Source organism: Suillus subalutaceus (assembly GCF_016647625.1).
Source record: "Suillus subalutaceus strain FC151 chromosome Unknown DFJ58scaffold_17, whole genome shotgun sequence".
Taxonomy (NCBI): Eukaryota; Fungi; Basidiomycota; class Agaricomycetes; order Boletales; family Suillaceae; genus Suillus; species Suillus subalutaceus.
In genome coordinates, this window is record NW_024540266.1 from 90,160 (window position 1) to 114,483 (window position 24,324).

At 46.4% G+C, this 24,324-nt stretch overlaps 11 protein-coding genes across 11 annotated transcripts; 8 read left to right on the forward strand and 3 right to left on the reverse strand.

Annotated features, from left to right (window-relative positions):
• Window positions 1-2: 2 nt before the first annotated feature.
• On the reverse strand, window positions 3-1,212 carry DFJ58DRAFT_769559 (ribosomal protein L6e-domain-containing protein). The gene is made up of 2 exons (XM_041389017.1): window positions 510-1,212; window positions 3-450 (listed from the first exon to the last, which is right to left on the reverse strand). The coding sequence occupies exons 1-2, from the start codon at window positions 972-974 to the stop codon at window positions 202-204; spliced, it is 714 nt and encodes a 237-aa protein (XP_041247713.1). The 5' UTR covers window positions 975-1,212; the 3' UTR covers window positions 3-201.
• A 76-nt stretch (window positions 1,213-1,288) lies between these two features.
• DFJ58DRAFT_769560 (pyrimidine 5-nucleotidase) lies at window positions 1,289-2,405 on the forward strand. The gene is made up of 6 exons (XM_041389018.1): window positions 1,289-1,351; window positions 1,400-1,489; window positions 1,547-1,657; window positions 1,708-1,850; window positions 1,903-2,019; window positions 2,071-2,405. The coding sequence occupies exons 1-6, from the start codon at window positions 1,327-1,329 to the stop codon at window positions 2,320-2,322; spliced, it is 738 nt and encodes a 245-aa protein (XP_041247714.1). The 5' UTR covers window positions 1,289-1,326; the 3' UTR covers window positions 2,323-2,405.
• Window positions 2,406-3,427: 1,022 nt separating this feature from the next.
• Window positions 3,428-5,838, forward strand: DFJ58DRAFT_769576 (beta-lactamase/transpeptidase-like protein). The gene is given in 9 exon segments (XM_041389019.1): window positions 3,428-3,746; window positions 3,785-4,020; window positions 4,080-4,188; window positions 4,241-4,489; window positions 4,547-4,729; window positions 4,783-4,912; window positions 5,017-5,779; window positions 5,793-5,794; window positions 5,806-5,838. The coding sequence occupies 7 exon segments, from the start codon at window positions 3,495-3,497 to the stop codon at window positions 5,526-5,528; spliced, it is 1,671 nt and encodes a 556-aa protein (XP_041247715.1). The 5' UTR covers window positions 3,428-3,494; the 3' UTR covers window positions 5,529-5,779; window positions 5,793-5,794; window positions 5,806-5,838.
• Window positions 5,839-8,776: 2,938 nt separating this feature from the next.
• On the forward strand, window positions 8,777-10,185 carry DFJ58DRAFT_743015 (uncharacterized protein). The gene is made up of 3 exons (XM_041387236.1): window positions 8,777-9,119; window positions 9,153-9,370; window positions 9,773-10,185. The coding sequence occupies exons 1-3, from the start codon at window positions 9,115-9,117 to the stop codon at window positions 10,123-10,125; spliced, it is 576 nt and encodes a 191-aa protein (XP_041247716.1). The 5' UTR covers window positions 8,777-9,114; the 3' UTR covers window positions 10,126-10,185.
• Window positions 10,186-11,727: 1,542 nt separating this feature from the next.
• On the forward strand, window positions 11,728-12,173 carry DFJ58DRAFT_769587 (uncharacterized protein). Its single transcript, XM_041389020.1, has 2 exons — window positions 11,728-11,858; window positions 11,919-12,173. The coding sequence occupies exons 1-2, from the start codon at window positions 11,759-11,761 to the stop codon at window positions 12,086-12,088; spliced, it is 270 nt and encodes an 89-aa protein (XP_041247717.1). The 5' UTR covers window positions 11,728-11,758; the 3' UTR covers window positions 12,089-12,173.
• A 910-nt stretch (window positions 12,174-13,083) lies between these two features.
• On the reverse strand, window positions 13,084-14,589 carry DFJ58DRAFT_654736 (uncharacterized protein; the record flags this gene model as incomplete). The annotated part of the gene is made up of 8 exons (XM_041381814.1): window positions 13,084-13,157; window positions 13,212-13,317; window positions 13,371-13,402; window positions 13,457-13,532; window positions 13,580-13,668; window positions 13,720-13,909; window positions 13,964-14,478; window positions 14,529-14,589. The coding sequence occupies 8 exons, from the start codon at window positions 14,587-14,589 to the stop codon at window positions 13,084-13,086; spliced, it is 1,143 nt and encodes a 380-aa protein (XP_041247718.1).
• Window positions 14,590-14,677: 88 nt separating this feature from the next.
• DFJ58DRAFT_862383 (DNA polymerase epsilon, subunit B) lies at window positions 14,678-17,068 on the forward strand (the record flags this gene model as incomplete). The annotated part of the gene is made up of 11 exons (XM_041394069.1): window positions 14,678-14,981; window positions 15,039-15,177; window positions 15,230-15,404; window positions 15,456-15,606; window positions 15,659-15,793; window positions 15,843-15,970; window positions 16,016-16,073; window positions 16,123-16,342; window positions 16,399-16,706; window positions 16,771-16,872; window positions 16,922-17,068. The coding sequence occupies exons 1-11, from the start codon at window positions 14,949-14,951 to the stop codon at window positions 17,066-17,068; spliced, it is 1,596 nt and encodes a 531-aa protein (XP_041247719.1). The 5' UTR covers window positions 14,678-14,948.
• Window positions 17,069-17,795: 727 nt separating this feature from the next.
• Window positions 17,796-19,362, forward strand: DFJ58DRAFT_769601 (60Kd inner membrane protein-domain-containing protein). The gene is made up of 4 exons (XM_041389021.1): window positions 17,796-18,075; window positions 18,128-18,289; window positions 18,337-18,753; window positions 18,805-19,362. Exons 1-4 carry the CDS (start codon window positions 17,839-17,841, stop codon window positions 18,943-18,945), a joined length of 957 nt encoding a protein of 318 aa, XP_041247720.1. The 5' UTR covers window positions 17,796-17,838; the 3' UTR covers window positions 18,946-19,362.
• A 42-nt stretch (window positions 19,363-19,404) lies between these two features.
• On the forward strand, window positions 19,405-20,211 carry DFJ58DRAFT_714510 (Adaptor protein complex sigma subunit; the record flags this gene model as incomplete). The annotated part of the gene is made up of 6 exons (XM_041384032.1): window positions 19,405-19,468; window positions 19,493-19,618; window positions 19,673-19,803; window positions 19,862-19,891; window positions 19,975-20,079; window positions 20,134-20,211. The coding sequence occupies 6 exons, from the start codon at window positions 19,405-19,407 to the stop codon at window positions 20,209-20,211; spliced, it is 534 nt and encodes a 177-aa protein (XP_041247721.1).
• An 83-nt stretch (window positions 20,212-20,294) lies between these two features.
• Window positions 20,295-22,266, reverse strand: DFJ58DRAFT_139523 (ribonuclease H-like protein). The gene is made up of 6 exons (XM_041378837.1): window positions 21,899-22,266; window positions 21,642-21,845; window positions 21,243-21,594; window positions 20,894-21,194; window positions 20,598-20,834; window positions 20,295-20,545 (listed from the first exon to the last, which is right to left on the reverse strand). Exons 1-6 carry the CDS (start codon window positions 22,214-22,216, stop codon window positions 20,407-20,409), a joined length of 1,551 nt encoding a protein of 516 aa, XP_041247722.1. The 5' UTR covers window positions 22,217-22,266; the 3' UTR covers window positions 20,295-20,406.
• A 58-nt stretch (window positions 22,267-22,324) lies between these two features.
• Window positions 22,325-24,259, forward strand: DFJ58DRAFT_769609 (longevity assurance proteins LAG1 LAC1). The gene is made up of 11 exons (XM_041389022.1): window positions 22,325-22,446; window positions 22,497-22,541; window positions 22,594-22,718; window positions 22,768-23,117; window positions 23,169-23,223; window positions 23,271-23,433; window positions 23,483-23,561; window positions 23,615-23,691; window positions 23,740-23,805; window positions 23,856-23,993; window positions 24,045-24,259. The coding sequence occupies exons 1-11, from the start codon at window positions 22,382-22,384 to the stop codon at window positions 24,142-24,144; spliced, it is 1,263 nt and encodes a 420-aa protein (XP_041247723.1). The 5' UTR covers window positions 22,325-22,381; the 3' UTR covers window positions 24,145-24,259.
• Window positions 24,260-24,324: the final 65 nt, after the last annotated feature.

Sequence of the window (24,324 nt, forward strand, 5' to 3'; positions counted from 1 at the left end):
CGTGGCAATGAAATGGCGCACAGCCACAATTATTGTCACTCAGCAATTCATGCAAACTGAGAGCGCTGATAGTACAGATTCATGAAGGCCTACTTGCATAAAGAAAGCAATGAAAAGAGTAATGGAAATATTGCAGTATGGCATATCATATATCTGATGTCGTCAACCCACCCAGCTCCATGATCCTAGCGTCCTCTACGATTAGAACACCATCTGATGAGGGAACTGACCCTTCGACAGGCCGAAGGTAGCCTTAAGATATTTTGCAAGGTTCTCCTGCTTCTGCACGGCAGCAATAATAGCCTTGTCGACCTCCTTCTGGTCGGCAGACTTGGCTTCTGGAAAGGCCTCCTTTGCCTTCGGCTTGCCCTCCTCGAAGAACTCAGCCTCTGCAGAGCTTGACTTGGTTGCGGGCTTTGCAAAGTAAGCATCGTTGATCTTGGCATCGACCTGATACATGGTACTAAGGTTGGCAATGATTCAGATTTGCTCTGACACCATCCACGTACCTTAAATTCAGCAAGATCAACCTTGGTGGATGTGGCAATAACATATGCTTGGTTCACCCGTCTGAGGGGAACGCCGTTGATCTTGTAAGGTCCAGTCACCAACAACAACCCGCTATCAAGCTGCTTCAAGAAAACCACCCTCTTCCCCCTAAAACGACCAGCGAGTAAGATTAAGACGGTACCAGGGACGATTGTGGGGCGAAGTTTGGCAGGCTTTGGCGACTTTCGGCTCTTCTTTGGTTGACGCACATCTTCTGCAGGGTAGAACCGGGGTGCTTTGGAAGTGGGTACGAGACGCGTGCCGCTGTTTTTGTCGCCACCCACTGTCACTTCCTTGAAGGCGGGAGTTTCTGCGGGTGCGGGCTTGTCGGATTTTTTGAGACCCTTGTAAAGACCACGGCGCGAAGCAGCTTGTGAGCGCGAGAAGCGCCCAACGCCGGGTGCGAGTTGTCTGCTGCGGGCCATCTAGAACGATTTAAGTCAGTTACTGCCGAAGGGTTATCCACAAGGCAGGTTAGCCATCCAACTCTGATCTCCACCAAAATCGACGATCAATGGGATAGATATGTCCCAAGACCTTCCACCATCCACCCTGAGGTCAGAAAATGCAAAGATTTGTGCTCACAGTGTCAGTCTTGAGGATACTATCTGTTGAGGCGTCCGTCTATCAATATTACGAGTACAGAGACGAGTGGTATCGGAGTTCACAGCGTGAGAGTGAAATTCTAAATTCGTGACAGTGCTAGACCCATACTAAGCATGCCCTTTCTTGCTATCGATTCATACCATAATCTTCATCTTTATACCCTCACTGACGATGTCTCCGGATATACCTGTAGAAGGTCGGTTTTCTTTCCGCATTGCATCGCGCACTCTGACTTGTGTCAAAGATCCTAGATCAATCGTTTGGTTTGACATTGACAATACACTATATTCTGCCAGCACAAAGATTTCCCAAGCCATGGGTCAGCGTATCCATGGTTCGTCAGTTTTTGGACTCCCTCAAATACTCTGAATGATCAATATGGAAAGAGCAGCATACTTCGTCACTCTTGGGCTCGATGATGAGAAAGCCTCCGAGTTGCATTACACATACTACACTCAGTACGGACTTGCACTTCGCGGTCTAACACGTCATCATGATATAGGTAGGACCTACGCTGCGAGCACCTACTGCTGAATAGACATACGGCTCCAGATCCCATGGATTTTGATCGGAAATGTGATGGAACACTCCCTCTCGATGATCTCATCAAACCAGACCCGAGACTACGAAAGCTCTTTCAAGATTTGGACAGAACGAAGGTTCGAGTATGGGCTTTGACGAATGCATACAAGAACGTAAGCGCCGATTCGCGTACTCGTGAAGTCATAACGCAGAATAACCCTTCAGCACGCACAACGAGTGCTCAAGATATTAGACCTAGAAGACCAGATCGAGGGCCTCGTTTACTGTGATTATGAGAAAATCGGCTTTACTTGCAAACCGGAACCAGATTATTATCACAATGTCAGTTCTTCATACTTGTTTAGTCATGGATGTTGACTCTGTCTTATACAGGCCATGAAACAAGCGAATGTTTCAGACCCATCTAAATGTTACTTCATCGATGATAGCCGGCTTAATGTCACAAGCGCTAAAGAACTTGGCTGGGGCCATTGTGTACATTTTTACGAGGTCGGTTTGGAAATTATGGATGGCGGAAAGATGAAGAAACTCGCTCAAGATACAAATCCTAATGACCCCGAGGGCATCACACAGATCAGTGATTTAGAAGAACTAAGAACTCTCTGGCCCGAGATCTTTGTATAACAAACATCTACACGAAACAATGTAAAATTATTGCAGCACATTTTCGTAGATCGCTAAGGGTTCGTTTGGATCATCAAGGACATCTCCAGCCTGTGGGTCGCAAACACCTCGGTGTCGAGCAGCGTCTGTATCTCTGACATCAATGCGACGTGATTCACTGGCTGTAGCACGAGCTTCACGCTTCAAGGCTGCATCACCTTCTTGATAGAGGCATCAAAAGGGTCATATAGACATGATTAGGACTATTAGTTCTGGGACGCTTCAAAATATTCCTCCGCTTGCAGCAGTCTCTGGTGACAATCTCGAAGGTTCCAGGACCCGAATCGATGAGGTTGATACTAGTTTGCTTGGCTGAAAGATATTCGCAACGCGGATAAAATGATGGACACGGAGTTAGCCTCGGACCAGGCTGGGATGCGGACGGGAGATAAGTTTTGAAAGGGAGTTTGCGGAGCTGCAGCATGTTGACGATGGATTAGTAGTACCTGCAGCAGCAGTGGTGAGATCATGGTCGCGGACTATCATTACCTTGCGGAGCAAGGTCTATCACGATGGAGCGTGATATGTAATGGCAAGCGAGACCAAACAAATACGTCATTTTTCCATGTTATTCTTGAACCGCCAACAACATTACATGGAACCAGCAGAAATACATTGAAAGCGACACTCTCCTCAAATATAAGTACCGGAAGTGTTTTATTTCACCTTTGGGTACAGCCTCGGCATCCGGGTCACTGTACAATCCCGCGGGTGACTCGTACCATCTGAGGACCCGCCCATGCTAGCATCCTAGCCTCTCTTTATCATTCAGTGGCTATGTATGTACCTTTTAGACCGTACCTGAACTTCGAGACGGTCCCGAGCGGAAGATCAGCTGATCATAGGTTTCTTATCTTGGCTACACGAGTTTTGGGACAGTGATATACAGCAAACATACGTGGAATAGGCAAAAATGCGCAAGGCATCTTCATGAATCACGCTCAGGTACCGCACATCGTTGAAAGGCTTCGAGTCAAGACGGTAGGGAAGAAGATAGTTACAAGCTGGTACTAGGCCTCTTAGATCTTTTGTTTTGTTTCCGCAGTTCGCTCTCACGATGTTTGTTATTCTAGTCTCGTTCGAGCGCAAGGCTGGTCACCGAGTGACCGCCCTGCTACCCTCTTCTCAACACCATGGCTAAACTGCTGAGTGTAGCATTAGGCTTATTGAGCCAGCCATTCACCCATCTTTCCCAGCTATCGCTCTTAGCTGATTCTGCCTGGGTAAACAATGGCCAGGTTATCACCTCAGAGCTCTCCAACTCTATCCAAGAGATCCTCGATATTTGGAACATCACTGGACTATCTGTCGCAGTTGTTCCGAGGTACGGTGAACCGGAATTTCGTTCATGGGGAAACATGACAGAAGACGTGCGAACTGCTCAAGTTTCTTCTTACATGAACACTGAAGCTGCAATTTCCAGACATTATTCCACATGGCATCTGTGTCCAAGGCTTTCTGTGTGAGCGCTCTTGGAATTTTGATGGACGACTATGAACATGGAAGAAACGTTACGCCGCTTCCTCCCGCTCTGTCGGAATTTAATTGGCATACCTTGGTAAAAGACATCCTTCCGGGAGAATGGCAATTGATGGATGCCTGGGCATCAGAGAAAGCAAATATGAAGGACATCCTCTCTCATGTGTCTGGCCTTGCTGGGTAAGCTTGACTCAAATTCTTCAACGCTCCACCACAAGATTTTATTGAGCCTGAGCTAGCCATGACTACTCGTATGGACCACACGATAGCCCGAAAGATGATGTCTTGCGGATGCGCCATCTAAGGCCAGCTTTTGAACTTCGGGAACAGTGGTCGTACAACAACAAGGTAACGCAGTTTCAGCAAAAGCGCTAAATGCATCTTCTTAATCTACGAATAGATGTTCACGACGGCCGCACATATCATTGAAACTTACTCCGCACAAACATACACATCTTTTGTAGAGGATCGAATCTTCACGCCACTAGGAATGACCTCTTCTACCTTTTCACCCGCAAAGGCTGGGAAGACTGGCAGATTCACCCAAGGATGGACTAACAGTGGCAGACTCATACCTCAGTGTTTCACAGAAGAGATCGTGACTCTGATGGCCGGTGCAGGCGGCGTGATTTCGAGTGCCGTAGATATGGTAGGTGTTTTTTTCCTTCGTTCTATTTACCAACTGAAGACATTTGTTACCATCCAGTCGAAATGGGTTGCATTGTGGCTTAACAAGGGCGTGCACAACAATGTCACAGTCATACCGCTGTCTGTGTATGGAAACGCATCGCAGTCGTATTCCATAATCATCGGCGCCTCAGCTGATCCCGAGTTCTCGATTCAGGGGTATGGGATGGGTTGGGGTAGAAACTCGTACCTAGGCCACGATGTAACCAATTTTTCATCTGTTATTGTGCATGATGACTGATGCCGGAGTATCAGATCGTACACCACACAGGGGGGCTTCCAGGATTCTCTACACGGGCCTCATTCCTTCCAAATGACGATATTGGGGTCGTCGTTTTTGCCAACGGCGGCGATCAAGCAACACCTGTGATGAATATCTCCAACCGTATAATCGATGTGGCTCTGAATCTGCGGTCAAAACCATCACCACCGATGTTCATTATTTTCATTGCCAAATCCCTTCCCTTTGCTCACTGATCACCGTTTCAGTAAACCCGACACGTCGGAAAAAAAAACCAATCACACCTCCAAACGAAAACGTCGTTGATTTGGAACTTGCACTTGAAGAGTTCACAGGTACATACACCAACGCTGGATACGGCGCCATCACTTTTTGCGGTCCTTCTGGCAGTTCCTCGTATTGTCAGGATGTGATCTCCGACTTCGCTGCGGTGGATGCAGGAAAGTCGGGTGCTCCCCAGCCAGTTCAGCTGTTCGCAGCATGGCCTCGCATATGGTCATCTCATATTCGAGGTGTGCACCGGTCCGGAAATACGTTCGTGGTTCAGTATACCTCGTTGTTCCCAGAAGGATATGGGTGCGATACTACACCCTTTGAGACATCGGAGATCGGGTCATCCGAGGCTATGGCAGAGTTTGTTGTGGAAGATGGAAAGGTTGTTGGGTTTGGCTTGGTCGGGCTGGCGGGCCGAGTAACGGAGAGGGAGCGAACGCACACGACTGTGAAAGACCGAGCTGAGGTTTGGTTCGAGAAGGTGTAGTGATACAAATGATGTTATACATTTACCCCTAAGTTCCTATTAGGCTATGTCACAATGATTATGTAAGTCTCGGATGTTAACTTCTGTTACGGTCGAGGGAATGTACTCTGGTGATGATTGAATATTTGAATATTGATCAAAGGTGAAAAGTACAAAGGATTATGGGTTACGTGCGGCCCTTGTTTATCGTTGTGTTGCGATCATGGACGTGACACTGATGGGAATTGCATTCTATACAAGCATCATGCATCATGACATGATGAAGCATGCATTAAGTCGACATTGTGTGACCTGTAGTCCTCTATAGCTACGGGGCCCAATGCATGGTCATCGGATTCTTCGAAACAGTCATAGAGGTGCAAAATCGTGGCACCATTCATCATGTGCATGTCTCGATTGCCCAAACAGACGTCCAGATTCAAGAAGGTATCGGCACTGAAGCATCACTATTTCATAGATAACTGACATTCAACATAAGATCACCACGACAGGGCCTGAGGCCTGAGTCGTCAAATACGTGTACACCGGGATGTGAAATGCTTTTTCAAGATAGTTACTCGATGTTTGTAGGACATTCAGCGATCTGCACGATATGTAGGATGTTCGGCGGTCTGCATAGATACACTTGACTTAGAACGCGAACATCGACGAGATCTGACAGACTGAATACTGGAAATAAACTTTGATTAATGGTAGTAAGTGGGCAATGCCCGCCAACAAAGCGTGACACTTATATAAGCCAAAAACCCCTAAATGGTCCATTTTCTTGAAACCGGGCGCGTACTCAACGGCAAAGCAGTTATTATGCATTATATTGTGGTGGAAACTAGTGTAGATTATGCTAAAGTATTCTATGTGCAGCACTGAATTATGTGATCAAGTAAATATAGGTTATATGCAATATTTGCAAGGGAGCATATTAGTATCCACCTAAGTGTCATCGTTTGTGTCGTCGAGATCATTGTCATGAGTCACCAATTCACCTCGTAAACGTGCTGAGTGACGAGCCGAAAGCTTCTTGAGCAACTCGAGGTGCTGTGACTTGCTCTTGAGGTGTGATTTGAGTGGAATATGCTTCTCTGCTCCTTCAACCGTTTGCAATGCTGTAACAAGTTGTGTGTTAAGACCGTACTCAAGTAGTATCGGATCCAAAGGGCTTCGGCCTCAGCTCGTGCGCTGTGCCCCTTTCCTGAGTCTTGCCCCTTATTTCAGAGAGCTAAAGTATCGCGTCTAGTGAGACAGATAAGTATTGCAACGGATCTGTTAAGACTTCCGGATATCGAACGTATAGAGTAACGGCTAATCCGGATCGGATCCGGACTAGAAACTAACAGGTGAGGACTGTCCGAAGACAGAGGCGGATATGTAGACTATAGGAATCTATCCTAAGTCTCGGAGTAGACAAGAGTAGCGTACTCAAGTCCGGACGGATAACGGAGGGACTTAGAGTCCAGACGGAATGAGTGCAATCTAAGATGATATTCGAACTGATCTACTACAGCGCATATACAAAGGTTTATATACTACGGATAGCTAACAGAATGATCAATAAGCAAAGGTGCGAGGCTATGTACGAAAGTATAAGCAAAGTCTAAGTTAGAGTTACATATATGAACAGGAAATGAAATAAGAATCAAAGCGGATCTGTGGACCGGACAACGGATATGTTCATCGGATCTGGATCGGATCTGAGATCCGGATCATCGGATCTGTAACCGGATATATGGTATATGACATTGTGCCTTAGTGCGCCTGACTCGCTGTCGTTCGACACGGATGGTACTTCGCAAGCAAGCATTCTTGGCCTCGGACACTTTGAGTGCAGCGTGGGTCTCTTCTAGTGTGTGAGTTGTTTCCTCAAGTGTCACAACCCTTATAACGAATTAACGCAGGGGCAGAGACTAGGACTCAAACAAAGGATATCACAACAAGAGAATAGAGGATAGCAGGTATGTCTCAGATTGCTAGCAATAAGCTAATACACAAGAGGTTTGAACTGAAGAACTACTGACTACAATGAGCTACCTATATACATATATTGAAGCAGAGACTGAATCTGAATCTGAACTAACTAGCCAATCATTAAATAGAAAAGGAATCGTACAATGATCTAAATATAACTACACTTATGATGTCATGAAACGTGTGAGTGCTGTGCAAGGGTTCTCGAAGGTTCTAGGGTCACGTGACTTGATCGCTTGTGAAAGGAAATCGTAATCAGAGATATTGGAGATAAAGGTGGTGGGTGCTAATGGAATAGAGAAGTTTGGAAACGGAATTGATAGATTCGGGTTAGGGTTTGTGAATGTTATAGGTACAGACACTGATTGAGCGCTAACTACAGGTGCTTCTAACGGGTGTTTAAAGGGTGTTTTACAAGTGTTCAAGTAAGAATAATGGTTTGTATTTGGAACTCGTGACATCGAGCTTCTCCATGGTTGCAGCATGATCTTCCTGTGATGCAGCTAGGCATGACTTAAGGACCTTGACCTTTGCAGAGAGTTTTCGTGGAAGTGAGACATTATCTGGTGCGTGGTTTTCTTTATCGAGCCATTTCGCGCGGGCACATCGAAGTTGCTCATTCTTGGCTTTAGAGCACCTTTTTTTGGAAGGGCCAGGCTGTACTTGACACGCCATTTGGTGTTGAAGATTATGGTGAGACTTAAAATATCATAATGTCTTTAAAAATGAGAGTTGACTGCACGCAGTATGTAGGACTTCGAAGGAACGCGAGCGCGTCACATATCTGCGCTGAAGCTGTAAGTCCCGTTTTTGGAAAATTGCGAATTGTGGCTGACCTTTTACTGTATACAGGGGCTGTTTTCATCCGAGACCTCTATGTACCACATCTGTTGTCATTTCCGTTCATGCACAGCGAGGAATATTTTCATTTCCCCCCAGCCAACAATAATTTCAGAATAGATTTTTTGTTGTGTGCTCTTGGGGCCTAAAACCAACCATTTCTGAGGCTAAAATATGCTCAAAAACGTGAAATTGCAAAATGTATTCTGATACTCTTGTTTAGACCATCAATCCGTCACATTTCGCCCGCAAACACTTAACACAAAAGTCTTTCCTTTGGTACATAGCATCAAGTTTCACTTCTCTGTGTGTTTATAGTGTGGGATAGCTTATATAAGTGTCATGCTTTGCTGGTGGGCGTTGCCCACCACCATGATTAATGTCAATAAATAGTTTGCAGTCAGGATTTAAAGCTCCGCAAGGTCTGTGTCGGCACCGCCGGCCCCTACTATTATGGTACGCGCAATCGGCAGCCCCCAGAAGTTGGCACTTTCACAAAACTCGTGTTTCCAGCTACCTAAACACAAAATTCTTTACATAGACATCATTCTCTCTCTAACACAACTCAATACGAGGTCAAACGAATACATTTGAAGCAGAATTGAATGAGATAGCTGAAAGTGCCGAAATCACGCAGAAATGTCACCTGCCGATATATGCCGTGACGGAGTTTCAATACTGCACACACCAGTGCCGACTGGTGCTGTGCTGCTGGTCATGGGGCTAGAGCAGCGTGAAAAGGATAAGGCCGACATGGAGAAGCAGGCCAAAAAGAAGACAGAAGATGAAGTGCGCCACACTCAGATTGAACGCGATATCAAGTCGAAGACGTTTGATGCACTCTCAACACTCCGGCGCAAGGATTATTTTATCGCACTTGCTGGCGCTCTCAAGATTTCAAGAGACAGACTTCGGAACGGTTGAGGAACTCAGGACTGGAATCAAAGAGTTTCTTGCTGATGCGCAAATCAGCACTTTGCCGACAATCCACGTTTTGCTGCGCTCTTCCAGACGGGAAAAAACGCGTTCGAAGAATAAGAACTAGTCCAACACCCATTGTGCCTTCGGCACAGGAAGCAAAAGGAGTGCTTCGCACTCCTTTTTGGCTTCCTGGCCTTGGCTACATCCTAATATGTGCAGTAAATAATGAATGAAAATTAGAATGAGAGAACAGGGGAATGGGGTAACGGGCCAAAGGTGTGAGCAGAGCGAGCACTTTTGGGCTGTTACCCCATTCCCCTGTTCTCTCATTCTAATTTTCATTCATTATTTGCTGCACTCGAACGGGCAATGGTATTGAGTCGGCGCTCGAAACCACGTGACAAAACCACGCGAGACTTCCAAAAAGAGGTTTAAGCGAGCTAAGCGTTCTTAAGCGTTCCTACGCGAAAGCCACGCGAGCACCTGTGACTCCCCGAAACCCGCTCTCCCTTACTTTATAGATTTAGCCACTGCGTCATCGACAGGACAGGCTAGTAGTGGCACCTCGCAAGACAATGACGCTACCTCGTCCAACACTTTCGGTACTCATTTTTTCACCCCACCTGCCAGTGCACATTTTTTTAATCCATATTATCCTCCACACTTTACTAACCAGCCATATTTTCATCAATTCTATGCTAATCCAGCTCTCCACGCACCATCTTACTCTACAACGCAACATAATAATTCATCCGGCGGTCCCATTGCATCATCATCAAACTTAGACAGACAACCTTACAACACACACAGTCTCCCTACACATCCCCCTCAATTCTACAATTACGGCACTAATCATGGTCACCCTCGTACTTAGATTCTACTAGTATATACTGTACTTGCTTGCTCACGCCGAATACTAACTCACTTCCTTGCGCTCCTGCTTGACTGCCGAGCTGACTTTGAAACTGGCTCAGTGACATGTCGTGACTTACTGTGACATTTGCGTGACTGCCGACTTCTGGGGGCTGCCGATTGCGTGTACCATAATAGTAGTACTTATGCCTATACTTTTTCTGCAACTCCGCTGGCACTTCCCGTGTTGTCGATCGATCGACGATCGTTGCTTTTCCCGTTTCGTGTGAATCTTGTCTATGCCACCTCATCTCAGCCATGCCACCGCGACTGCCCTGGTCCTCGTAGACGCTATCCAATACTGACTTCTAGTATTAGTCTGGAGACACAGAGCGCTTGTCTGGTGGATGTCGTTATCCAGAGTTAAAATCCTTCTCACTTGGTGCAATGAAAATGATATCCAAATCGATCCCAGAATACAAGTTCAGGAAAGTTGAAAGCATCAAGAGTTAGCTGATAGCACGGAAGGTTCCTGCAGTCCCTCCTCGCGCAGTCGCGTAATCAGCGTGTACTCAAAACCACTGGTTGGCTGCAAGTCTTCCAAGTCAAGATGCTCTTACAGTGGAAGATTCCAAATGGTTCAGATACCACCAGAGCTTGCCGCGGGAAACTTATAACCATATTCTGGGATGTCAAGGACGTCATCGACTTCAGATCATATGTGCTCAAACAGCGGGGACATGATTCCCTCCATTGGAGGTGATGCCGGCAACGTTGGAGCGGCTTGCTCCAACGTAGAATTTCCTGAGCGTGCTTCGTCCCTCCAATACTTGTACGGTAAACGAGCTCGGATGTGGATTTCCTGTTACACAGGGGCCGGAAAGGAATTGGATGGTCTAATGGTAAGTACGTTGCCTCTGTAAACTTGATGCTTTTTGTATTGTGGAGGATACTCTTCGTTTGGAAAGCTGTTTTATTCATTGGTCTTCTGCTCCACTTTCATATTTTGCTTCTTTTCTCAATTGATGTGTTATCCTTGTGAGACGAGACTGACTTGTGCGATGATCGATTCCGGGATGATCCATGATGTTATTGCCCAGCCGGGAAATCAATTGAGAAGGGTAACACAGGATTGGACCAACGTGGCACGACCGCGTCATCGGGGTACATCCATGAATGCATGACTAGTGACTGATGGGTGTAGTATGCTTCATACGAACGACTTGCCTGAGGTGAATAGATGACTGCAGGGATAAGAACACGTGCGAAGCTTTAGGAGTCGCTTGGTGCGTAACTCAGCACCGTTACGATGGAATAATGACCCGATGTGACTAGTATCTAGGCACGATAGTCAATAGTATCAAAATAAAAGATGCGATCTCCACACTGGCAGAACACGGTTCTGCCTGGTTCTGCCCACATTGAATACTAGCTCCACGATCATCGGGCGTCATTAGTGACACCTACTTTCCAAATATACAGCTTGAGTATTGAATCTCGGCTAAAGCATGAGGCCTGAGGATTAACAGGAATTTGTCTGTGAAACCTTACGGGAAGTCGCCCACTAAATGAGTCATGTCTGTGTATAAAATCGAAGTGATAACTTTCAGTTCAAGAACAAAACACACCATCCAGCCCTATCCTGGAGTGCAACAATGAAGTTCATCTCACTCATCACTATGATTATGTCTACTGCAGTACTGTCGGGCGTAGTTACAGCACAAGACCCGAATAACAAGCCATGCACCCAGTATGGTAAATACCTTCAGCATACTGTGTTTTGACCTCAGACCGCGTACTTACGAGTGCTTGCAGAAACGTATGGGTGCGCAACCCTCCAGGGCTATAACTACGGCAATCCGTATTTGTATTACTGTTCGGAACTATACTTTGTCGAGGTCTCGAAGAAATGCAGCTGTCCGACTTGCTGTAACGTCATCAATGGAGGCAATGAGGCTAACGGCGGGTCCATCACCTGCACATAAGAGGAAAGGGTGAGCACGCTTCTTGCGTGCCGTGTCCATGATGTCGTAGTGATAGACTACTTACAGCTGCCGTGTCCATGATGTCGTAGTGATAGACTACTTACAGCTGCCGTGTCCATGATGTCGTAGTGATAGACTACTTACAGCTGCTGTCTCCAAAACTGTGCGTTGGTCGGCGGCTCGGCAGCTATGGCGTATCAAAAGACGGCAAAAACGCGAGCACGCAGGATTCAGTAGACTCTGATGCTACGTAAAAAAACAAGCTGTCAAAGCCACATTATCCGATCGCGAGAGAGGCCGATGAGAATCTGTGTTTGAGCACGATTGCAAGATCACCATGATTGCAAGGTCATATGGCACGGGCATAAATCCGAGTTGAATGTTACACTGCCGTTCTTGCGTGCACTGTCTACTACAGTCAAGTGTAATGAACCAATGTGTGCATGTCTTGGCTGAATTGCCGAGTGGAGCTTGGTGACTCCGAACACAGATCTGTGTCAGTTATAGCGTCAAATTTGAGGCAGTGTTAGATGACGATGGAGAATCACTTGTAAAATCTTGGTTTTTTTGGTGAATGCGACGACTTCCCTCGAGCCGACGGATTAATGTGGAAAGTGCCTTTTCCGTGCAGTGTTTCGATGCCGCAAGCACATCTAGTCCATTTTTCCTGAGGTAAAAAAAATATACAGTAAGCTTCCTTCAGAATCAGATTGAGCTGATCACGAGAAAATCGACAGTCCCACGCAGGCTTACTGTACTAATTACAATGGCCCACACCTATAGTTCGACTGCCAGCAGCTGTCTCCAAAACTGTGGTACTGGCCAAGTATAGTAGGGGTGGGCATCATACTGCGTTGCTGTGCATTAAGATGGCGGTTTCTCTGCTGTCTCCTCCTATGAAAGAAGGGCTAGTGTCTGCTAGTGTCCCCACGTATGAATAGATATGTGGATCCAGGTAGGTAACTTATTCCTGAGTACAAGGTCGATATTAAAATTCAAAACAACATCACAGTCACGACTTGCGATGCTTCATTCACCTCCAAAATCACACCGTCGTAACCATACAAGCCTGTAGTGTAGAACAGTCAGTCTAACAAGTACACTGAAAGCACTGACGACTGACGGGTTGACGAGTTAGGTAATGTGATGTTATCATATTCATCTGTGCGGTCTAGTAACATGGAGGGTAGCATCTCTCCAGGACTGAGAAAGCGCCTTATCGTCTCGAACTAGACTTTTGGATCAGCACTGAATAAATATAGCAAAACCAAGAATCGGCAACCTTGTCATAAAAGTGCTTGCGGGGAGGTGAATCTGGATTATGCTCAGATGAACACAGCTAAGAAACATGAAAGTGAGGCAGGTTACCGTCTTCGTCATCTTCGGGTTTTCCCTCCAACTGCCAGGGACATCGTTTATATCGCTGAAAGAGCGGGGAGCCAGGCTATACGGATTTGCAAAAAGATCACGAAGAGGCAATACGTGTCGTACCATATTCGAATGTATGATAATCTTTCTCACAACATGGGTCTGGCCGGATATTAGGAAGTCCACACCATGATGGAAGTAGTTATAGAAATCTAGATCTGACGCTGAGTGGTAATGTTTCTGAGGAGTTCGGATTCATTTACAGTCGGTGCTACCATCATCTTCAGATGCTTGTAGGTTTGGTGAGTGAATGGTCATTCGTTCATCCTCCTTGTGATGAACTCGAGAGGGAGGTCCAAGATCAATCGTCAGGTCTTGTGCTGTAGTTTCTCCGATGCGAACCTGGAGAAGTAATGTAGAAGAGAAAAAACTAAAGTCCACCCCATCATGTATCTGATTTGATTAAGGCATTAGTTTGATTACACAGGAAGTAGAAGTAGAAATGACCTTGATAACTGCGCTGGAAATGTCACCGTGCATGATTGGGCATGGCAATACCTCGTCCAAAGCATCGCGCTCCTCTCCATCTACACTTTTTTGTCCGATAAAGATACGCCTTACTTCTTGCGTTCGTTGCTCTAGGTGTGTGATGCCCCCTTTGAATCCTTCATTGACATTGTCGTCATCGAAGCTGAACCATATGCCAGGGTACTTTAGCTCATCTCCTGGATATGTTGGACCGAAGGTACGGCTAACATGTACTCTGACCAAAGGTTCTGCAGATGAAGATATGATTGTATCTTTGTAGCGAAGCATCACTGGTGGATGAGGTTCCCTGAGTTTCCTTACGCAGATAGTATGGAGGCGTTGATGGTATCCTGAAAACAAGAGGTCCAGATGAGGACGAAGGTGGAGAATGACTGGTGTCGTTGCAGAGTCCTCTGGATCAAACTTGACCTCAACCTGAGGGAATAAATGTTGAAGTCCGCGCAAGATGTCGATGACTGCCCAAAGGGAAGTACCTGATACGGCATGAGTCTCGTACTTATTCGGAGAGCCTTTGCGAACACACCTAGCTCAAACATCCCGATTCCAGATCCAGGTCTGATGTCGAGGTCTAACGTCGCGAACATATTGAGGCTCGCCGCAGATACGCCTGAGTGGAGCACAAAACGGTTGCATGCCTAACAAGGATCACTCTCCATCTACCACGTGACTATACCAGAAGCAAGCTGCAAGCGCGATGTTCGAGGTCCGTCATACGGCCCATTATCTTCTGATAAAGGCTACGGTTCTACTTGACAAGTTTTATCACGACCGCATCTCACAACTGTATCTTGTATTTTTGACCACTAAGACTCCAGGCAACTCGAGGAACCTAAGGCCGCCAATTAAAAAGTCCTCTGAACGCGTCTGAGTCTTTGGACACACCGCGTTGAGTCTCGATACTCTTGAACGCTATCCTCTTTTTCCTTGCCACACACGCGCAGGGATGACTGATGGTCGACAACTCACAATAATCAAGGTTCAAACCTCTATCATAACAATTGATACTCGCAGCTGATTGCATTCCCGACAAAAGGTCTTTCGAAAATACAGCCATTCGCTAGGTCCAGATGCTCTACAACTCCTGGAAGAAATACTTGAAAGGCATGATATAGCGGACAATGACGTGGAGTTCTCAATCGAGACCATTGCAAGGGAGTATAATAAACAAGATGGTGACGCGTTTGTTAAATCAGTGGTGTTTAGCAAGGCTAACCCTTACAAAAGATGCTGCCATGAAAGTTTCATTAGATATCTTGCGGAGAGTCTACGACGCGTTGCAGGACCAAGGCAATCCGGGGGAAGCAGAAGATCTACTAGACCCTGATAGTCATCTCCACTTCGTAGACGCATTTGAGATGCCATCATGGCACTGGTCTCAAGAAAGAGGGACATTCGAGAAGTGTGTTCGTATCATGACTTGTTTTCAACTTTGGATCTCATTTCAATCAAGATCTTCTAACCCTCTCACTGTCGCGGGTAGCGCAGACTCGCGAATAGCGGCAGTACGCAACCGATTGCATATAATCAAGCAGAGCATCTTACGAAACGAACATTTCTCACCGTCTACTCTTCCATCTCGAGACCGAGAACATCTTGTCACGGTACTCAATAATCTGATATCGAGGGTCCAACGCTGATCCATGACTCGATCAGCTCAAATCCACAAAGCAGCTGCTTGGTAGGGCCGGCGAACGCTTCTTGCTCTTGGGAATGCTTGCGCACAACAAAGAAGGGAAATTGTGCGTCGAGGACTCGGACGGAAGCGTCGAGCTTGATCTGTCCAAAATGGCAAGAACCTCGAAACCCCTAGATGACGTTGCTCTTATGACTTTGTTAGGACGAACCAGGCGAAGGATTGTATACGGAGGGCTGCTTCGCCCTTGTAGAAGGGGAATACAATGAAGATGGCATCCTCGAGGTTGTGGCTATGGGACAACCTCCTTGTGAGGATCGGGAGACTGCTAGGTATACTCTTCTGATTTTGTCACCATGCTTGCTCACGTAGATTAGGTCAATCTACGGTCACATCGACTTTTTGGGGCAAGGTTCAACTTCCCTACTCGAAGATGTGAGCTATCCTTACTTCTCGGTGCGGACCTCGGGTAACCAGGCTGCAGTCACAGTTCGCCCGTCGGATTCGTGAAGAACTCTCCGACCTCTATTTCTTCTTCCTTTCAGATGTTTGGCTAGACCACCCTCAAACCCTCGTTGGACTTCAGAAGATGTTCGACAATTGCATCGAGAACAGCTTTATACCCAAGGTCATCGTCATGTGTGGTAATTTCACGAGCAAGTCAATAATGCAGGGGGGCGGTAGAGACATCCAGCGTTACCAAGGTTCGTGTAGGTTGATTCATGAACGCACTCGATGCTCATTCAATATAATGGAACAGAAAACTTCGATTCCCTGGCCGATTTAATAGCATCATACCCTCAAATTACTCGAGAAACGTACTTTGTCTTTGTTCCAGGGCCTCTAGATATCACGGGCAACAGTACCCTTCCCCGCAGACCAATTCTGTCTACCTTTACGTCCCATCTCCGCAGCAAGATTCCAAAAGTCCACTTCACCAGCAATCCTTGCCGTCTGAAATTTTTTGGCCAGGAGGTTGTTATATTTAGGGAGGATACCATGGCACGAATGTTGAGGAACACAATTGGCATAAAACCAAATGTCACTGGTGAAGATTTGAGACGATATGTACGTACAAAATTTGCGTTCGCATGCAAAAAAATGCTACTGACCTCGGGCTCAGTTGGTCCAGTCGATATTAGACCAAAGTCACCTTACCCCTCTGACCACACATATTCAACCTGTATTGCCAGACTTTGACCACGCGCTCCGACTATACCCTCTTCCGACCACTGTAAGCAGCTGTCTCGTTTTCATACGTCTAAATCATAATGCCATCCTAGGTGATCCTGGCTGACAAGTACGAGAAGTATAAGTTGACATACTCGGGATGTCACGTATTCAATCCTGGAGGATTTGTTGGCAATTCTTTCTCTTTTTCGACATATTGCCCTGCCGAGAGGAGTTCTGAAGAGGGGTACGTGATCTGACTGGCTTGCCTAAGATCGCACCTGATGTTACTTGTGTCAGTGTGCTCGATATTGAGCAGGAAGACTAACTCGAAATCAGTGGTCGAGATATCAAGAATGTTCATCTATACTCAGGTCTGCTCAATGCCAGAAAAGTGGGCACTTTTGCAACGTCGACTTCCACACAAAGGCTAACCCTGCGTGGCGATCAAACCTGTCAAAGAAGACAAAAGGACATCGGTTGACTTGTGACAATTGGAGAAACCGAGCCACGTTTATAGCAAAGCTTTTCAATTTGAAGTTGAAAGCCAACCTGCTGGCCAATTTGGCCACACAAAGTCTGTTGTGTATATCTATCTGGGTTTCACCTATTGATGCCGCCGCACGGCGCGCCATTGGTTCGTGAAGTTGTATTCACTGCGATCAGAAATCCGCCAAACATTCGCCTGGATTCCGAATGGCACCTGAGGGAGAATACTTGTTGGTGGTGGCACTTTTACGCCTCTCAGAGGGCATAAACAGTAGCCATAAACATGACCCTGATTGACTGATTGAGGATTTGAGTTGGCGATGTGCATGATATCTGATATCGAAGCGCAGTGACTTGTGGGACTCGGGAGGTGTTATAGCTAGAATAGCATGGCTGTATTGAGTTTTGGACGATAGACAAAGATTGTAAGGCTTAGCGCACAGTGACATAACAATGAATTCGTTTCCTATTGACCGTTATTTATGTAAATTGACTTTGCCATCACCAGCTTGTTCCGATTTAACTTCGTTCATGCTCGTTCATGCTCGCTCACTGCTCTGCACGACGAGCAGTCGACGTACTTCATCGACCATGCGGGAAAGTTCAACCTCGTAGCTTCCAAAGACGAACATTCGTTAGCATCGAGACATTCACAAATGGGTTTCTGGATCTAGCCACCGCTCTACCTCTACCACCGTCCTTCCCTCCGTATTCTACAACTATCATAATCTGCACGGTCGTTTCGCGTCTCATCTGGACTGTACCATTTTCAATATGGGTGTGTCTTTCTTGCTGAGCCTGTGTGTCGTAAAGTAACTTTATCCTCTTAGGCAAAGCAGAGACAGCGACGTGCGGAGGAAGAGGTCATGCCCATAATTAACTCCTTAAAACCTGGTGTATCAAAACTAGTTCTCACCGAAATGCAGAAAGCTGGTGTTCGCGGTACGAAGGAACAAATACAAGCAGCTCATGGCAAACGCGTCAAGCAACTTGTGAGTCGTCGGGTGTTTATCTCATCCCAGTCTAACACCCTCCACAGTTGACCACACGTCGAAAACAACTTTTTTCGGAGTACCGCTGTAGTCCTGGATTCACAATGGCAATACCTATAATCACACAGGTTCCGTTGTTCATGGGGTTTTCGATAGTGCTCAATCGGTTGTCACAAGCACCCACTCCGTTTGACTCCGAGTCGTTCTTGACGCTTTCCACGTTGGCGCACGCAGACCCTACAGCTACTCTGCCAATTGCACTCGGTCTTGTCACTCTAGCCAATGTCGAAAGTTCACGCTGGTTTATGACCGACGCGCAACGCGAGCGTCAGAAAAAAGTTCAGAAGTGGAAAGAAGATCGCGTCGCTCGAGGGGAGACTGTGATTGAACCTCAGAAGATCATTAAATCTGCGCTGAGATTGATCTCTGTTGGTCGTATTGTTGTCGCGACCATGGTGCCAGGGGTAAGCATGTCTTTAGCTCGTTTTGCATATCAGCTCAGTCCCATCGTTTAGGGCGTCGTTCTTTACTGGGTCACTTCAGCCACTTTTGGGTTGGTGCAGACATGGATCATGGATTATTGGGAGCTGCGGAGAAAGCGGAAGCTAGCGCTGGCTCCCACTCTCTCTAAAAAGACACCAGCAGCTAAGCAATGATAACGATGGTTCTCATTTACTGCCGTGCATGGATGTTGTGAGTAGGACTGTTTCAATCTATCATGATTGGGCGGGATGACTATAAACGTGGTTTGAGGGACCACCACGTAACCGCTTCCAAGGAAGCGGTCGGTGGCTCCTATGAATGTTTCTTGATCTAATATGACCGCCCTCAATTCTCTCCTGCATGCACTCGGGAAGCTGATGAAATCTACCTTTGTGCAGACTCGAAGTCAATTTAATCTGTACTATGTAAATGATAGATTCGGGTGGCTCGTGGGTTTCTAACGGCTGCAGTCGAGAATGCGAGAGTCATTATCATTTTACCTACTTAGAGAATACCACCAGAAACCAGTACTAGAGTTGTACTAGGGTATGGAATATTGAATGCTTGTGGAATACATGTAAATATTGTTGCACCATGTAATAAGACACAGCCACAAGGAAGCACCTTCATTCATGATCAACTACATCCTGCTAGTGTCACGACAAGGCCCGTCACCTTCCTCTAATCCATCAAAGTGTTATTAACTTATCAGATAACCAGGCAAAGTACGCCTTGCAAAATGGTTCTCCACCATGCCGCCCAAGCAAAAAGTCAAGATCGTAAAGGACGTCACTCAGCTCGTCCTGGCTCGGCGCACGCGGATGTGTAATTTCCTGGAGTACAAGGGCGAGTTCTCTCTGTAATATGTAGGAAAGTGGTGAGTTGACATTGATGACGCAGACACCAAGGTCGTATACCGCCGATATGCATCATTGTTCTTCGTTTGTGGGATTGCCTCAGGAGATAACGAACTCATCACGCTGGAGATTATTCACCGTTACGTCGAGGTTTTGGACCGTTATTTTGGAAATGTGCGTTTTGATTCACGCTGTTCCGAGATGATGTACTCATTGAACGGGTATCATCTAGGTATGCGAGCTGGACCTGTACGTTTTGAAAGTGTCGTAGTATGTGAGACCTTTTGTCCACTGATTTGTATCAGCATTTTCAATTTCCAGAAAGCGTATGCAGTACGTTGTCAGCTTTTATTGGCCATATCGTCTTCTCATATCACTCGGCAGATCCTGGACGAGCTCGTGATCGCAGGAGAGATGCAGGAATCCTCCAAGAAGTCGGTGCTGCGCGTGGTCAGTTCTTCATTGCTACAATATCGGGACAACTTGAACGAATCCACATCACAGGTCACACAGTCAGATAGTGTCGAAGAGCAAGAGTCCTCCGAGGACATCATAGGTCGTTTGGGAGCTGCACGCGGTTAGACTCATTTTCTCCCTTGTGGTGTTGGCTGTATCTATAGCATTTCAAGGCCCGTTAATCCGCTGAAAGTTACCTCGGTCGCTTTAGATTCAATTGTTGCAGTGAAAGGCATGACATGGGTAGTTTATGGATAGCGGATGTCTTGAGAGGTATGCGTGGATGATACCCAAAGGTAACGGTAGTGGCAGTAACAGTATCTACGTCTTTGCAGTCGGTTTTAGCTTGTTCAGGACATACCACCTCACAAGATCAAGTGTTGCTACAGAGTCCTCCACTGAAGAATGACCGCTTGTTCCTCCACCAGCCTGGATTGTGAGACCAAGGTGTTCTTTCGCCCTGATATAATTTCGTAAATAGGTGACATAGAGTCAAATGAGGAACGACGTACAGATCCCTCAAAGAACGTCGATATGGAGGACCTGCGCGATGAGGGAAGATAATAGCTGTATCGACACATTGGTGGTGGATTATCCGAAGTGTATTCAGATCGTTGTGAAGGGCATGACCAATGACGATGGTATCGCGGTTAATGAATGCGTCAAGGGATTTGCGTATAGAAGATAATGAGAGCGTAGCCTGCGCATGTTCTTCCTGGGTAACGCCTGAGAATCGTGTGTTATAGTCTCTGTAAGAAACATGGTCAGGTTCACGATTGCAGGCACCGAAAAGGGGGGAACAACTGACATGACTTCAACCCCGTCATCCATTCTTACTAGTTCGTCGAAAACTTGTTTCCCGGAACCATCGACAACCGAAACACGGGCGACACGCAGACCTCCAGTTGTGTAAATCATCTCGCAATCTAAAGCCACGACATCTAAGGCTGTATCCGTCTCCGTATCAGCGACTGATGGACGTGTAAATGAGAATGCATGACGTGAGTGTAAGTCTTCTGCTTTAGACTCATAAAAGACATGGTGGCCTCTGGTACACCCGCCTTCCTCCGCTGGCTTCTGGCAGCAAGAGTAGGAACGCATACGCTCGCCTTCAAAGAGTGTCAAAGAATGTTTGCTGCGTTATGAAAATTGATTACCATTGACTTTGTGCGTGAAGAGCCTTCCCCAGTGATATTGACATTCTTCTGCTATGGGATTGTTTTTGACCATGTATGACTGGGTACACCGTTCGCATTGAGTGATTTTGCCTTCAGCACTCGGTTGATCGCCTCCAAGCCCTTCAGGCACTTCGGTAATAAAGCCCCACGTTTGCATGGCCTCGAAAGACATGACGACTGGTTTGAGAAGGAGCCGAGTTACCTGGAGGTCATCTAATTTCTTCCTGGATTCTGCGCGGGCTGCTAAATCTTCCTCAGTTCCAACGGAAGGGTGTGATATAGACGCAGGTATTGGACGTCGCTTCAAAGCTGCTACTGAATTTATGACAGCCTAAATGATAGTTTAAGATGTGCGAACTGGCAACGGATAGGGCGCACGTTGCGATATGTCAACTTAGTGGACTTGGTATAGACTTGTTCCTCTTGACGAAGGGCATGCTCAGAGGCAAGGGTTGGGTTTAAGGGCAATATAGTGTCGTAAAGGACGACAAAGTGTTCATACAGTGTCTTTAGCATTGCTTGACGAACTGGGAGGGCGACTTGAGATTGTGCAGCATTAATTCTAATAATCGGTACGCCGGTCTATATAACACGATCAATGAATTTGTGTGATAAGATAGTTGGTGCGTGCGTACACTAGTATGCGATGAGGCAGAGACGGCAACTGGCTTCTGTACGGTGCCGACTCTGAGACGTTGTGTTGGGGGGGGTGCGGTGCTACTGGAAGACGGACCCTGTGCTAAGTTATGAAAGGGTCGCTTTGAGGGTACTGCAGCGTGAGGTACGGCGGCGACAACTGACGTCTGTGGGAGGGGCTGAGCTTTCTGTACGGGAATGTCCAGGGAATGATGAGAAGGTAGATCTAAGCTGTGAGAGAATATACATGATGGACGATTACAATTATTTCTCCCTGGACATGGCAATGATTGAAAAAGACCCAAAGATGAAAACATAGTCTAGGCTATGAGTAGCTTAAGTACTAGACCAAGTCGGAAGACTTGGTTTTATCTTGATGATATAATCAAGGTCTTTGTTTCATTTCGGACTTTGAGTGGGTATTATTTCAGTCTCCCGGTCAAGTCGAACAATATTTCTCATAGTATATTTAGGGTTTAGACATGTCTACGCACAATGAGAAACTTCACAAAAGACGCCCTCGAGCTTCCTCTTTGCATCGTATAGAGTAGGTATGTTTCAACTGTTCAAATCCGTACCATACTCACATTTATCCAGAACTGACAAAGGTCATCATCTAACAGGCCCCTTCATGGTCCAGACGTGAGTCTTCGTTTTATCCGCCACCCTCTCTGTCTCAAACATCACTCGGTAGACCTTTGGGGTCCAATACACCGGAATCTTGTGACTCTCCCGTTTCTAGCGATAGCTTCAACATGATCAAACCGAAAGGAGGTTTGGTCGCAGACCTTCTCAACGCTAGATGGGTTGTAAATCCAGGTCGGTCCTCTTTCGTCTACGTCATTTCCAGAATGAACCTCCTTTACAGTCTCGTCCTTTAAGTTGCTTATGATACCCGTCTTACTGTATATCAATTGGGAATTATTGGCTCCATACGTCGCCCCAGGACTCCCCAATCCAGTCGCCCCTCTTCTTTTTATATCTTACCCAATTCCTGATTCCTCTCCCGACGACCCACGCTATGGTAAAGGCTATTTAGACCTGGCCTTTCTTGCATTCCACATCGTTTTCTACTCCTTCGTACGCCAATTTGTCACTACTGCCATCTGTCACCCTATCGCTCGCTACTTTAGCATAAAGAAGCAAGGAAAACTCGACAGGTTCGGTGAACAAGGCTATGCTCTCCTGTACTTTGCTGTTATGGGTGTTTGGGGCTACGTAAGTTCATCGATCATCTTGCACCATATTTTTTTTTGAACTCGACCCAAGCGCATCATGGGTCAACTTCCGACATGGTGGTATCGCACTGAATACTTTTGGATTGGTACACCACTTTCTTGCACACATGTTCTTGTCTGACCCTTTTTCCAGATTACCCTCACTGGCAGATGAAACCCGAACTGAAACGTTACTTCCTCATGCAAGCGTCTTATTGGTGTCAACAGTTTATCGTACTGGCCCTACGTCTTGAGAAACCACGCAAGGACTACAACGAACTCATCGCACACCACTTCGTCACTCTATGGCTAGTTGGGTATGTTTCGAAGCATCACAATGTCTTGAACACCTCTAATTGCGAACAGATGGGGCTATCTCACTAATCTGACGTTGATCGGACATGCTATCTATATGAGTATGGATATACCGGATGCTTTCCTGGCTGTTCGTTTACGGTCTGAACGTATTTTTCACGATCTGACCTATGCTATCGACAGTTCTCCAAGTTGCTCAATTACATGGGATTCCACAAACTCAAAGTGGGCTCCCTTGCAGTTTTCCTCGTCGTATGGAGGTGGGTGCTTTTTACACATCCATTTTCAGTGATAACCAACTTCTTCAGTTACTTCCGGCATTGGCTGAACCTCGTCATCCTCTGGTCTATATGGTTTGAATTCGATCTTATCGAGTACGTGTTCTTTTACCTACCGGATTCCTGATCTTACCGGTTGCATGCAGCGAGAGCAATCGTGTATGGGCCCCTAAAACTGGCGCTTGGCTTACTTGGTGGATGAAATATCAAATAGTCTTTCCCATCTCCCTACTCCAGCTGCTCAATATCTTCTGGTACTATCTTATCTTGCGCATCGTGATAAGGTCAATACATCCGGTCTCTATCTTTTTGTCGCTCATTTTCGTACATCACAGATCATTGAGGGATGTTAAGGTTGATGATGTCCGATCGGATGACGAGGACGACGGTGACGAGGACGAGGACGATGACACAGAAGACGCCAAGGAGGACTAGCTGGAGAATGTAACGACCTCTTGGACGCCTCTATCTGTGCGAGTCTCCAGGGACAGTACACATTACTATCATGTCATTTAAGTACTATTATGGATCCAATGCATAAAGAATGATGCGTTTCCAGAAAGTACAATTGTGATGCGCCAGCTAAGACATTTCATTTCATCACGCGGACATTCC